The 13,685-nt window shown below is 53.5% G+C and overlaps 2 protein-coding genes across 4 annotated transcripts in view; both read right to left on the reverse strand.

Annotated features, from left to right (window-relative positions):
- ENG (endoglin) overlaps nucleotides 1–2,826 on the reverse strand; it is a 49,795-nt gene extending 46,969 nt beyond the window's left edge. The window contains exon 1 of the mRNA XM_067542119.1: nucleotides 2,471–2,826. Coding sequence (XP_067398220.1) covers nucleotides 2,471–2,528 — 58 coding nt within the window. The 5' untranslated portion in view covers nucleotides 2,529–2,826. The remainder of the gene's footprint in view (nucleotides 1–2,470) is intronic.
- Nucleotides 2,827–12,189: 9,363 nt separating this feature from the next.
- Nucleotides 12,190–13,685, reverse strand: part of AK1 (adenylate kinase 1) — a 34,491-nt gene continuing 32,995 nt past the window's right edge. For all 3 annotated transcript variants that reach the window (XM_067542121.1, XM_067542123.1, XM_067542122.1), the window contains one exon: nucleotides 12,190–13,594. In XM_067542121.1, coding sequence (XP_067398222.1) covers nucleotides 13,526–13,594 — 69 coding nt within the window. In that variant the 3' untranslated portion in view covers nucleotides 12,190–13,525. The remainder of the gene's footprint in view (nucleotides 13,595–13,685) is intronic.

Consider the following 13,685-nt stretch of genomic DNA (forward strand, 5'->3'; position numbering starts at 1 on the left):
TATTAAAGACACACGTTCACACCTGCGTAGCCCTGGTTAGCTAGAACTGGACAAGCCGTGCACTGAGCCCCTTAGAGGGGCAATGGACCCAATATATCTGAAGTGTCCAGGAGAGGGCTGGACGGTGCAGAACACATGCTCTTGGGGGAAGATTCGGGACTGGGCGTGTGTTGGGGTCACCCTGCCAGTAGTAACCAAGGCTGCTGGACCAGGGCTGTGGCTATACACTGACAGTCAAGGGTGTGACCTTCAGGCTGTTTGGGTGTTTATGAGGAGCCCAGGTTGTGAGCTACAGCAGCAAAGCATTGGGAGCCACCCCAGGTTGCAGGGTAGGGGTGACCTAGCCCTTCACTGGTATGGATTGTACCCCGGTATGTCATAACCATGTTATCTCCACCCCCGCTATCCCCCTGGAGACTTGATCTTGGTTTAGAACCAGTCTCCATGGCGAAGCCTGCCATGTTGTGGGACGGGGGCATCGCACAGTGCTGGCCCGGCTGTGTCCCCTGAGCTCAGTGTTATAAACCAGAGTGGAATCAGTGCTGATTTTCACAGCACGTCCCTGCTACACAGCTACTCTGCCTTTCTAGACAGATCCACATAGGCCGACCCGTCAGCAAAGCCACAATTCATTTCCAGTGCAAGATTTCAATTCCATCTCTGCTACCTGCCCTTCCACGCTCATTCTTCAGGGTGCTAACAGCTCTCGCGCTCTCCCCTGAGCTCGTTTAGTTTCCTTGCCATGTATTTCTGTTAATTCGCTCACAACCTTTGTTCCTTTCAAACTTTTGCTCATCCTGAATTGTACTTTCCCCTCCTATTGTTGCTCTACTCTTTGGTCTCAACACGTGCAGTCTTTTATGAGGGTGAATAAATGCAGCTGGGGAATTTCCCAGACATCTCACTTTCCCAGAGTAGGTGATTGTAGAGAGAGGATTTATCCCAATCCATGGTATATGCCCACATTCCCAAATCCTTCACAGTGTCAGTTTTCAAAGCCGGACACGTTTTTTTCATTTCCCCTTCTCCCTCGCCTCTCCCATGCTGCCTCTTTACAATCCCAAAGCGAGAACAACAAAGCTGGGATGTGCACTTGTCTAACATTTGTATGTGGTTTTCTCTTTCTCTTTCCAACGTTTCAAGCTATTTCCTCTGCAAAACTCCAACTCTCAACACTCTGGCTGCAGCCACACAAGCTTGATTTGACCGAGTAATCAAAAGATGTTTTACACCAAACGCAACAGGCCAGATCAGCCTCCCTCCCTTGCGGAGCGAGGCCAAGCAGTGCCCCTGGGGCATACGCTGATTCACTCCGGCTGAGGATCCGGCCCCCTGCATCTCCCAGCACTGAGTGTGCTTCTCAGTAACCCCAGCCCAACACTGGCATGGAAGCAGCACCGCAGTTTGATGCCTTGCATAGCCCAGGAAACCCATAACAGCTGCTCAGCTGGCCTTACACAGGCTTTGCGTTGTCTGGTCCCACAGAACTGAGATTTATCTGGTGGGTCACTGGGAAGTCACAAACCCACACCTTGTCCCAGGCCCAGGGGAGAAGTTTTCCTTCCCTCCTCTAGCTATTTTTCTGTAAGTTGCTTTCGTGTATGCTAATTATGGGCCTGCTCCAACGTCCGTGGAAGACAACAGACGTCCCCCTGACGTCAGGGGGTTTTGGATGAGCCTGAGCCTGGGAGCTGCAGATTGCCCTGGCCTCCCACGGGAGCCAATGGCGCGGAAGGCGCTGCAGGAAGCACTCAGCACTTTACAGGATCTGGCTCTGGCAGCCACAGGCTGTTGACCTGACGCTGCAGTCTCGGGCCCCAGCGTGTGTGCGCCCACGGGGGTATTTCACACATAAGTCTTTGCACAGCACCCCTGAGAAAGCAACAGCCCTAGTCTCTCAGATCCCAGCCTCCCGCAGCCCCCACACACTCTCCCCTCGGCCACAGGGAGTGCAGTGCGGCAAACTCAGGCCTAGTGAATTCAGCTGGCGGACAGCAGAGGCGGTGCTGGCTCGGCTTTCCCAGGCTGACCAAGGGAATCGCTGACGGGGACAGAGCTAAGCAGAGAGCTGAGTAAAAAGCCAGCCAGCATGGTGGGGTCACCAGGGTGTGGGCAGAAGTGAAAGCAAAGCCAGGTTTCACTCTCGCCATGGGGCTTTCCACAGAAAGCGAGAGGAGCAATGTGGAGTCCCCACCGGATGCAAATTCCCGGTGCAAAGCGGGACCTTTGGCTGCGTTTGCTGGGGACAGAGCGGCACACGGCCCGGGGTCTAGTTCACAAGCACACACGAAAGTGCCTTGGGCTGCTTGAAGCATAAAAAACGGAGAGCTTGGTTAACCTGGATTCAGCTCTAATGTAAAGATGCAGCTGCGGGAAGGAGGGGGCCGAGGCAGGCAGGAGAATACGGAATCAAACCGACCACCCCGCACCCAGGGCTGCCCGCCAAGAACGCAGACTAGGAGCCACTCACTTGTGCGTATCAGTGGGCAAGACAGCAGCAGCGCTGCTAGGAACAGCCCAGCCTCCATGGGGTGAGAATGCCGATTCCCCGCTTTGCCTCTCTTCTCAGCGTCCCGGCTCTTCTTAGCCTGTGTCCAGAGGCAGTGGCCTCGCACCAGGAACCCCCGATGGGCCACACTGTTTCGCTAAAGGACCGAGGAGAAAAAAACGGAGGAAGAGGAAGCTTCTCCACTCCAGCCTTGGGAAGTTTCAGAGCTCTCGGCAATGGAGAAGGGGAGGCAGCAGGAGAACAGGAGCAGGTCGTTGGGGGCAGGCGAGGTGGCCGCAGCTTGCTGTGCCCGGGCTGCTCTGCAGAGTGGATGTGCGGTGGAGGACTCACAACGCCTGAATGTGTAGCACTGACTCAACCCAGCCCTGATGACCCGGCCCGGCAGGAAATTAACTCCCTTTGGAGGAGAGTCTGCCAAGCGAGCGCCCGCCAAATGGAAAGAGGAAATGCCGTTTTCAGAGGCCTGGAGCCTCTGCTGGAGGTCACGTCCTGACAGCAAGAAGGGAGCCGTGGCTCAAGACAAAGGGAGAGCAAGGGAGGCCGCCTTGCACTTTTGGTTCTTTCTGCAGAGAGGAGTACAGCCGAGATGGGGCTCCCGGCACATCTGGAGCTCTTGGCAGCAGCTCCACTTCCTGGCCTCCACGTGGGCCTGCATTTGGTTTTCTCCTGCCCTCAGCCAACCCGGTAACTGATATTATCCCCTGGCATGGCTGCATCCCGACTAACATCTGCACAGGTTATGCCAGGGAGGGATTTCCAGGCTTTCCGGGCAGATTAGGCATGGAGACAGATCACTGGGCTCGTGGGCCCGCCTCAGTGCAGCTGCAGCATGTATGTGGACTCAGCCCTGTTCTCAAGCCCCGGGCACTGAATCCTTCCTTTAGGATTCCTGAGGGGGAGTGTTGTCTAATGGTTAGTACACAGGCCTGGGGACCCAGCTGCAACCTGGTTTCAATTATCGTGCCGATGGGCTCTCGGCTGGGGTCCGTCCCTGGACGCTGGTGTGTGCTGACTGTGCTTTCTGGATAGACGCCTTCCCCAATGACTATTCACTTTGGGAGGGTCAAAGACTCAACGGAGACACACCCGTAAAGGTGCTCGCCGCCTACACATGCGCCTAGCTTCATTCACAGCGGGGCTGATGCATTTCCCCCCTCTTCTGTCTTTGGCCTTGTCTCGATTAGATCGACAGATCAATTTGTCCTTCAGGTGGGGGGAAGTGCCCATGTCTACACATACAAATCTGTTATGATCAATTTTCCCCAACTCAAGCCACCCTGACTTACAGGTTGGGATGGGCCTCAAACAGCGCAAGCTCCTTGACTGTAGAAAGGATAACAGGTTGCAGTCAGAACGGGATCCCATACACCAGGGCCTGGCTGCTGGAAACGCCACACCCCACGCTGCGGCCATCTTTTGGCCGTCATTAACATCTTTATACACTTAGATTCAGCTCCGGCTTTTCCAGCTGGTGATTCCTTCCCGAGAGGTGGCAGAGAGCAGAGGGTGCTCATCATCTCGCAGCACTGGGCCTGCGGGCCTGAGAGCTGTGATCTCAAAGCAATTCGGGATCCATTCCCAGTTCTGCTAAGCCACTTCAGTTTCTGGAGCATCCACCAAGCGGCACGACAGCGTTCAGGAAGCTGGATTCCAAAAGCTTCTGTGTACGTAGCTGTGGTGAAGTTTACCCTGGAGGGAGGAGAAGCCTGCGCTCTTCACTGGCCTGCCATTTTTATGCATGGGGCAGTTTTTTATTTTTGCTTTTCTGTTTACGTTCACGGTTGGGGGCAGTCCAGCTCCCTGCTGCCTATGACACACGTCCTTTCCTGAGCCTGCCTGTGTGCATCTTCGCGTCCATAGCCCTTTGTTACCATCTCTCTCTTTCCTGCTCATCTGGAACAGCAGCCACAGAACACTGCCCGTGTCAGAGCACAGTAACAAAGATCAGCCTCTTCCCAGGCTGTATCATACTGCCACCGGCCAATAGCCTGAGACAGTATCCATCAATTGTACTTACATGGCCCCTGTTGCCATAGTAACAGAGCACCCCACCATCTTTAATGCAGTTATCCTCACAATGCCTCTATGAGGCATGGCAGGGCTATTATCCCAGTTTACAGATGGGAAAACTGAGGCACAGAGTGACTAAGTGACTTGCCCAAGGTCACGGAGGAAGTCCATAGCAGGGCAAGGAATTTAACACAAGTGTCCTGAGTCCCAGGCCAGCCCCCAAATCACTGGGCCATCCGTTCTCTCCTCTTATAAAGTTTTGTCCCCTGGGGACAGAAGAATCAGTTCTCTTCTCACATCATGTTTACTCCAGTTTACCTCTGACAAAAGTGGAGTTACTCCTGAATTGCACCAGTGTATGTGAGAAGAGAATCGTGCCCAGAGCACACAGGTATAAACCTACCCAGCTCCGTTCCTGCCCCCGTGTCACTGTTGATGCAATTACACTGACTGCTGCGCAGTTTACTGTAGTCCGCATTCGTTACAGCACAAAAGAGGCTGGCTGTGTATTCCCACTGGTCATAAAACCCCTTCTACAGCCCAATGCTGCCTCAAGCTGGAGTCGGTCACCAAGCGTTCACGTCTGCTCCATTTCACAGGGTTGCCACACAAGCACAAGGGCAGAGCGGCCAGGAGGCATGAACACAGATGTCAGGTTTTGGGTTGAGAGACCCTGAGCTCTAATTTCAGCTCTGCCAATGACCCACTGGGCTACACCAGTCCATGGTGCTGCCTGAAAGGGGGGCAAAAAAGCCACAGCTGTGCTTAAGAGGATATGAATATCCAGACAGCTGCAGGTGGTATTTTTGATATTTGTTTGAAATGCAGCTTTGCCATTGACTTCAGCTGGATTCCCAGATTTTAAAGCCAGACGGGACCATTATCATCATTTACTCTGACCTCCTGCATAACACAGGCCAGAGAATTCTACCCTGTTACTCCTGTACCGAGCCAGCCCTTATCACAGTGCACTAAATACAGTGAATTACAGGGAAAGCCTTAAAATAAAAGGAATCCCGCATTTTGCTGCAAGTGAATTTAATTGTACCTGCCTTCTTCTTGTCTGCTCTGCAAGAGACTTCTAGTGGGAATAGATTATTTGATGTGAAAGTCATTCACGTTCTTACTCAGTATTGTACAGATGTGCTGATGACACAGAAGAACATAAGGATGGTCATGCTGAGTCAGACCAATGGTCCATCTAGCCCAGTATCCCGTCTTTCAACAGTGACCAATGCCAGATCATAGAATCATAGAAGATGAGGAGATGAGGAGATCATCTAGTCCAACCCCCTGCTCAAAGCAGGACCAACCCCAACTAAATTTGCTTTAAATTGTACTGCAAATTAAATTGTGCTTTCATGCAAATGATTGGGTGTGAAGCTTTTAGAAAGGGAAAACGCCCTGAAGTTTCCACTGTACAGAGTACAAGTGAAACAAAAACAGCATCGTGTTGCACTCAGGGCACATCATATGGACACGCACAGGACACACCACACTGGGTGTGACACAGCACACAAGTGTCTAGAAGATGCTCCATCCCACACAGAGCTACACAACAACATGACAGCCCATTCATCGCACACACTGTCACAGCATTCCAACACACACGCACAAGAGTCGGTCAGGCCCTGGCCAGAGTAGTGCGTTGGCCTAGTAGGTCAAATTTAGATTTGTAAAGGTGCCTGAGCCCTGGGCGGATGGACTGGGTGTCAAGGCCTGATTCTCCCTCGCCGTGCTCCTTGCATGGTCATTGCTAACTGCCAAAAGCATGGATAAAATATTGCTTTGGCAGGGTTCAATAGGCCAGTCCCTGATTTGCAAGTGCACTGGGATGTCCTAATTTTGTCAGCTGTGCACGGGTCACAGCACGGTCTCACAGCTTTCTCCCTGTAAATCTCTGAAATTCTACGTGTTGGTACATTTTAACCGTTTCTTCTAATCAGGTCAATTCCAGGAGCAACCAATGGCCCGTGGGTTTTCAGAGATCATTTCCAATAACAAAGACAACATGGGAAATGATGCATATTTCTTTTCTTGGATCACACAGGGAACTTTAGGGCTAAAATTAAGGGTGATTTTTTTTTTTAACTACTAATAGAAATGTTTGCATAAAACCTCTCTCTCTCTCTCTCTCTCTCTCTCCCTCCCTCCCTCCCTCCCTCTCTCTCTCTCTCTCTCGGCCCCATGACTGAACGACCTCAGTCCCCACCTAACAGGCTGAGCTCTTTTGAAAACATGGTCTTTAGGGTTTTCTCTGGGGTCCATCCCCTGCAATGAAAAGACCTGTTTATGTGTTGAAATAAAATCAAAGGAGGATCAGAAATTTCTGTGGAGAAGACCCAGCGCTAGGATAGCTAATGCTCACAGAAACGTTTGGAAGGGATAAAATCCTTCCTTCTTCAGGGTTTAAACCAAACGCCAACGCTTAGGGATTAGAGGAGACCTTCCCAGGGGGCAGATTATCCCACATCTGCCTGCCACATGGTTTCCTGCATCTTCCTCTGATACCCCCGGTGCTGGCACTGCCAGAGGCAGCTTGCTGGACTAGAGGGACCCAGTCTGGCAACTCCTGTATTCCTGATTCCTCTGCTGTGTTTGTAGGTGGCACAGGCACCCAGGGTTCAGTGTGTTACCTGTTCTCCGCCGTGGCTGGTTCCCGGGGGATAGCTGTGCTTGCACGTGACGTGCTGGAGAGCTGTGCAGTATCACAGGTGGGCACTGGCCCCCAACCCAGCATCCATTGTTTTCAACTGGGAAATATTCCTCTATCTTGAGAAACCAGAGGGCTGTCTCCTGTGAGAGCACACTGCCACCTCCTGGACTGCTTCGGAAAAGCAATGGCAACAGGCACTCCGCTGGGACGCTGGTAAAAGCCTTGTTTAAAGCCAGGTACTGTAGCAGGGTCTGGTGGAGAGTTACAAAACCACAGGAGTACCCCTCTCTGCATGCTGCACACAGCTGATTCCAGACAGCTCTCCCAAAGCATTCTCAGGCGTTGGCCTTGGTAAAACTGCTGATGACGGCGTGACTGAGCCGCTTGTTTAGCAAACATTTCCTGCTCTGACCTGACTCCAACTCTGCCACAGACCAGGAGGCCTTGCACTTTTCTGGGCCTCAGTTTCTCCAGCTGTACTATGGGGCCAATGTCTACCGCCCAGGGGGTCTGGGAGATCTAGCTGGAGAAATCTTTGAATGGATGGTGCTCTGTGAGTGCAGAGTATTATTCCTCACAGCGCAGGGTGAATAACCTGGTGACTGGTTTCCACTCTCCCCAAGGCACAAGATAACCAGGCTCCTGCAGTAAGTGCTGACCTGTGATGTTGGGAGGAGGTGATGGTACATAAACACTAGCCAGGACAGTTGTGATCACCCTACATACAGCGAGTGTCCCAGCAGCTATCACACACTGGGTCATTCTTCCCCTTGCAAAGCTGCTCCCGCCCCCTGAACCAGGGACCCCTCCCTGAGTGCCACGAAACAGCACTTCTGCAGATGCACTTACCCCAGCTTTGCAGGGAAGCAGCCAGGGCGTTACCGAACGTCTCATCTGGCTGGGGTTCGCGGCAAGGCAACGCTGCCAAGATGGCAGTAGGTAGATTTACCAACATGGGCAATGGAGGAGGCAGAGCAGAGTCAGGCAGGGCCCATGGCACTGGTCCAGGGGGAAGGAAATCAATGGGAGTTAGGCACCAAAGTGACTTCAGTCAGAGTTGGGCACTTAGGCACTTTTGAAAATCCCATGAAGCCCCATCCGTATCTTTAGGTGCCTAAATACCTTCAAAAGCCCGGCCCGAAGAGACTGGGCTAGGCCGCTCCTCCTGTGTCCGGGGAATGCTGGGGACAGGAGCCGTATGGCCTTGGTACTGACGTTTAGGGTTAGGGTAAGGTCAATGCTTCTCTGACTAGGGACTAGGCCTCGCTCTGGGCTTCCGGGGGCAGATTCTCTGAGCACCCCAGCAGCAGGGAAAGCCACTCACCAGCACTGACAATAATTAAGCCTGAAGTGTTTGCACTCAGTGTACAGCGCCCTGGTCCTTTCTCCTCTCCACTCCAGCTCATTCTGACCACGCAACAGGCAGAGGCCCCACATCAAGAATTTCCTGGATACGCTTTGCTTTTGTTTTCCAGAAACTCTCTAAGCACTTCAATTCCCCCAGGCTCCTAGACTGCAAGATTGTTTGGGCTTTGCAGAATCTTCTCGTTCCTCCTCGCTCACTCGGCTGCCAGGTTAGGGGAAGGACAAACAACCCACAGCCAGGCATGGGTAGGGAGTTCGCTGAAAGAAACCAAAGGGCATCTCCTCTCCCAGGCTGCCTCTGGCTCCTAGCCAGTGCTTCATTTGTAACGAGAGAGGTGCCAGGGCTCTAGCAATGTTTTTACTTTCATAACCGACACAACAAGCCCAGAGGTGCCGGGGCTATGAACTGCCAAACCGAGACGTGCCGGGGCTCAGCCCCGGCACAAATTAAGCACTGCTCCTAGCTCAGTCCGGCCACCACAGAGAGAGGCTCTTCCAGTGAAATTCACTCCACGTGAACCCAGCCTCCTTTCCCAGAGTGCTGGGCTCCCAGGTCGTTCCCTGCAATGATGGCGAGCACCTGTGCTCGGGCATGATTTCAGTGCCAGCCCCTGCAGGGTACCACCCGCCCCATCTACAGCAACAGTCAGCACATCACAAACATTAACTGATTATTTTCCCCAGTCCTCCATGAGGTCGAGCAGCATTATCCCCATTTTACACATTGGGGAAACTGAGGCACAGGGCAGTGACATGGTCCAAATCCACAAAGGGCACCAGTACCTGAGCCAGGATTAGAATTCAGGATTTCCTGGCTCCCAGCTCCATGCTCAGACCACTAGGCCATGCTGCCATGGGAGGAAGAGGATGGCTTTCAATGGGGTTTTAGGAGGGCTGGGGAGAGTAGCATAGACCTCTCAGGCCTGGTTCTCCCTGCAGGGAACACCCGCTAACTCTACTGTGCAATGGGAGTGAGGGGGGGGGAGCTGGCGTCCCGTCCAGTTAGATCTATGGATGTATAGATGGCTCGTCCCCTGGGGTTCCTGCCCAATGGGTACCAGGATGTCGTGCAACCTCCTTCTAGCAGCCCAGGAAAGCTGCACACAAATCTACAGCCAGCCCCGGGAAGCTCGCCTGTCTCTGGCTTCCTCTCCCCTCTATGCTAGCCACCAGTCACCCGCTCAGATCCCATGCTGCTGGCTGAGTGCCCATAGTCCTGGCCACAGCCCTGGTCAAGCTGCCCCTTTCTGGGCATTCACCAGGTTTCTGTGTTTGGGTCCCTGCCCTGGGCACTGCCTCCCTGAATCCACCGGAGCAGAGTTCAACCCCGGCCTCTGCCGCTCGAGGCAAACCTTTCACCGCAGCCCCTTCTGACAGCCCAGAGCGCACAGTCCAGCTGCCTAGGCCCTGACACCTGGCCGCCCTCCCTAGCCTCCCAGCTGCTTACGGCCACCCTTAGCCCAGAGCTCCTGCCTGGGGGGCAGCTCTTCAGGGACACATGACAGCTGACGCACATAACACCCTGGCTTTGCAGAAGGGCTTTCTGGAACAATCACCGAACCATTGGCCAGCAGGAGAGGGACACAAATCCAAGCAAAAGACAAAGCACCTGCATACAAATCCCTGCCGCAGTTTCCTCACCCCTGGAGCATTCCTTGGGCTTGGGCTCAGTGTTCGTTCCTGGTCCCCTCTGCTGGCCATGCTTCTCCACCTCCTCCTGACTTCTCCGTCTCCTCCTCCAAACCACCATGGTGGCTCTCTCTGACCTCCTCCTGCACCCACTTCCTTCAGCCTGGCTGGTCCTGCAATCAAATGGCCCCTCTCCCTCCAAAAACCGGGTCCCTTTGTTCCTCTCTCCTGCCCCAAGTTTCCTGGGTGTCTCTGACCCACCCAGTCCCTGTGTTTCTAAAGGGTTGGATGGACACATCTCATGGTTCCCTCTCCCAGGGCAGTTCCATTCCTTCAGCCTCTAGCTCGCTGCAGAGAAGGTTTGTCTAGGAGGCAGTGACTCCTGGGCAAAATCTATCCAGGCGCTGATAGTCTTTAACAGCCAGCCATAGACAGACATCCAGCACCATCCCAGGAGGAGTGTGAAGGGACAATACAGTTGTCGACAGCCCTAAGACCTAAGAATACAGGCAGTTCATAAACTCGAGCTGGACTTCATAAATTGTACGCTGACAGATTCCCCGTCCTCACAATCGTCTGCTTCATTGACCACCTGACACCCTCCCTCAGCGGCTGCAGGAGGAGCCTTTGATGGAATGTGCCCTCAGACTGGATGGGCTACATCCTTCCCGCCTCACATTCCAGACGCACGCTGTGTCCGACTGATGCTTCTCAACAGCAGCCAGACTGGGGTTATTTGCTTGTCGCAGACTCACCGGTTGTTCCTGTTTGTGACCCAGACTCCAAGCTCTTGCATAACACGTCGGACATCTAAGCATGTTTTACTGCTCGTTTCCTTCCTCGTCACTGTCTCAGCAACTTCTGTTTCTTCCAGACAGCCTCTTTTTCCCCCGACCTTGGATCTGCCCGTGCCCTTGCTGGCTGATTTACTGCATCTTCCACTTTCTAGAAAGGGCCTGATCCAAACTCCTTTCAAGTCAAAGGAAAAAGCCCTGCTGACTTCAGTGGCCGTTGGATCAAGTTCACAAAGGCCTCCCACTGATTCTCGTCCTTTGGAGGGTAGAACAGTTCACGGCCGTTGCGTCTCTTAGCTGCTGCGTGACACACCATGCCCTGGCCCAGTGCGCACCTACTTAAACCCACTGGCCCTGGAGTAGCGGTCAATGGGCCATGGCTAGAGCAGCGCCAATGGGGCACGAAGCAGGACAAACTTGGCCCATGAGCCACCCAGGAGATTCCCCAGGCAATGGGTCTGTTTAGTTCATTGGCTTGTCAACTGGGCGCTTTCTGGCTTTCAAGTGTCTCTGGCTGAAAACGCAGGGACCACCGTGACTTACCTTCACTCAGCATCTCTCATCCCCACAGCCCTTCATCAACTCTCCCCCTCCTGAATACCCTGATATGAATGGCACATCACCAGGAGAGGCATAACTAGGTTCTCCTGGCAACCGTAGCTTGCCCACATTGCACAGACAGGCCCCCACGCTCTGCTGCTCTTGGTCCGATTGGAGAAGATGTCTCGACCCGTTGCGGATAGGAAGGATGAGCGCCAGCAGCGGAAAGGGGTGTAAGCAGCTGCTGCACACTCTTTAATGCTCCTTCTTGCTGCCTGAGCAGTGACAAGGGGTCTTGTGTATGTGGGAGTCAGATGTTTGGCTGCAGTTTGGCCAGGCCACCAGGGGCTGATACCTCTCTGGTGAAAAGCACCACATGGCGCGAGGGCAGAGGACTGAAGGTTTCCATAGCAACTTAAAGATGGCACCACTCACGGCCCAGAGCCCCCTAACATTATGCTGAGGGCATTGTCTCATGGAGGACAACTACTGTACCTTCCCCCATCCTGCGCTTTCCTCAGAGGTCTCCTATCCCGGTGGGGACAGGCCCTGCCCTGGTGAGAACAGACAGGATTTGGGCAAATTGGGACAGTGATGCACTCCTCCCACCCCTACCCCCCTAGACATGGTCAGCACTGGACGGAGCATGGTGGAAGTCAAATAAAGGTACAGCTCACACCAAGAAGCACTTTTCAGCCACTCTTTAATAACGATATGTCAATGTACATTCGGGCAGCGGGTGCAATATCCCGCCTTTAAGACTCTGGGGGGGGCGGTGTTGGTGCTTTTCATTCATAAATACTGTTGTTTATAAACCATTGTAAAAAAAAAAAAATGAAGAGAAGAGCTGCCATCAATGAGTGTGTTGGAGACAGTGTGAGAATGCGTGTGTGTGTGTGTGGGGGGAGCTGTGAAACATGACAGTGTGTGCATGCAGTGCGTGAGCAGCAGAGCAATAAAAAGCACAGTAAGACAGAGATCGAATGAGGCACAGTGTTCACTTCGCAGCCTTTTGGGGTAGCCCCCAGGATCAGTCAGTCCCCCTGGCCTTTAGTAACCCACCCAAAGCGCTAGGCAGTCTTGGGGAAAGGGAGGGGTTGGGAGGGAGGGCTGGGAAAAAGCAGACTGAGAGGGGTTTTCAGCAGAGATGCATGTCAGCCTCAAACGCCTTCCCTGGAGACAGAGCTACACAAAGGCCCAGGGCACCGGACTCTGGCAGAAGATATGCCCCCTCCCTCTCCCAACCCTGGGCTCCCTGATGCTAATGATGGGCTACTCTGCTGGCAGATGCTGGCTCTGAACAGGCAGCATCACAGTGGGGAGTGGAGCGGGAGGAAAGGGATTTTATACATCCCATGGGGGAGTCGGAGTCTGCCCCAGGGCATCCCCTGGTCACTGCTCTCTCCCAATGTTCACACACGGGGGGCGGGGAGAGGTTGGGTGTCAGCAGTGGTTACACTGGTTGGTGTCTGGCTCTACACTCAGACGGGGAGATTTTGCCCAGCCCTGGCTCAAGTGAAGTTTTCTCTGCATTTGATTCAAATTCCCTCTATCCCAGGCAGATTTTAAGACTCTCAACTGCATCTTCTGCTTGAAAGAGGGAGCATGTGGCCTGCGCTGCCAGAGAATCCTCCCCCTCTGTGCCAGAGCAGATTCCCCTCTCCTGCTGCTGATGCGGTGGAGTGGGATAAACAGGCACTTCCTGTCTTTAATCAACCTCAGGGAGCAGGGGGGACAAAATCTCTGGAAAGAAAAACTCACTTCCTGGTGCAGAAGAAAAAGATAAAGCCTGGGCTCATTAAAGTGAATTTTACTGTGGCGAGAAGGGAAGGAGCCAAACACAATGTCCTTGAATTTCCTCCTCGGGGCTCTGGCCATGAAAACAGGATAAAGCCACATCCGCTGTCTCTGCTATGGAGCTCGAAGGAGGGGTGGGGGGAATGCTTGGGCTCTGGGGTTAGGAAGGGGGTGACGTTCTCTCTGGGTGGGAAGGGGTGAGGGGTAGGGAGTCCCTTTCATGCTTTACTTCAGGGCATCCAGTTGAGTGCAGACCTGCACGAACACCTCGTCCACGGTGCCTTCTGCGTTCAGCTGTAGGGGCGAAGCGGGAGATCCAGTAAGGACAGGGTCTTAGAGAAGCCCCTAGGCTACGTCCTGCACCGTGCAGCACTGCACAGGCCTA

The sequence above is a fragment of the Emydura macquarii genome, unplaced genomic scaffold (assembly GCF_026122565.2).
Source record: "Emydura macquarii macquarii isolate MOO-44397 ecotype Brisbane River unplaced genomic scaffold, CSIRO-AGI_Emac_v2 contig_691, whole genome shotgun sequence".
In the NCBI taxonomy this organism is placed as follows: domain Eukaryota; kingdom Metazoa; phylum Chordata; order Testudines; family Chelidae; genus Emydura; species Emydura macquarii.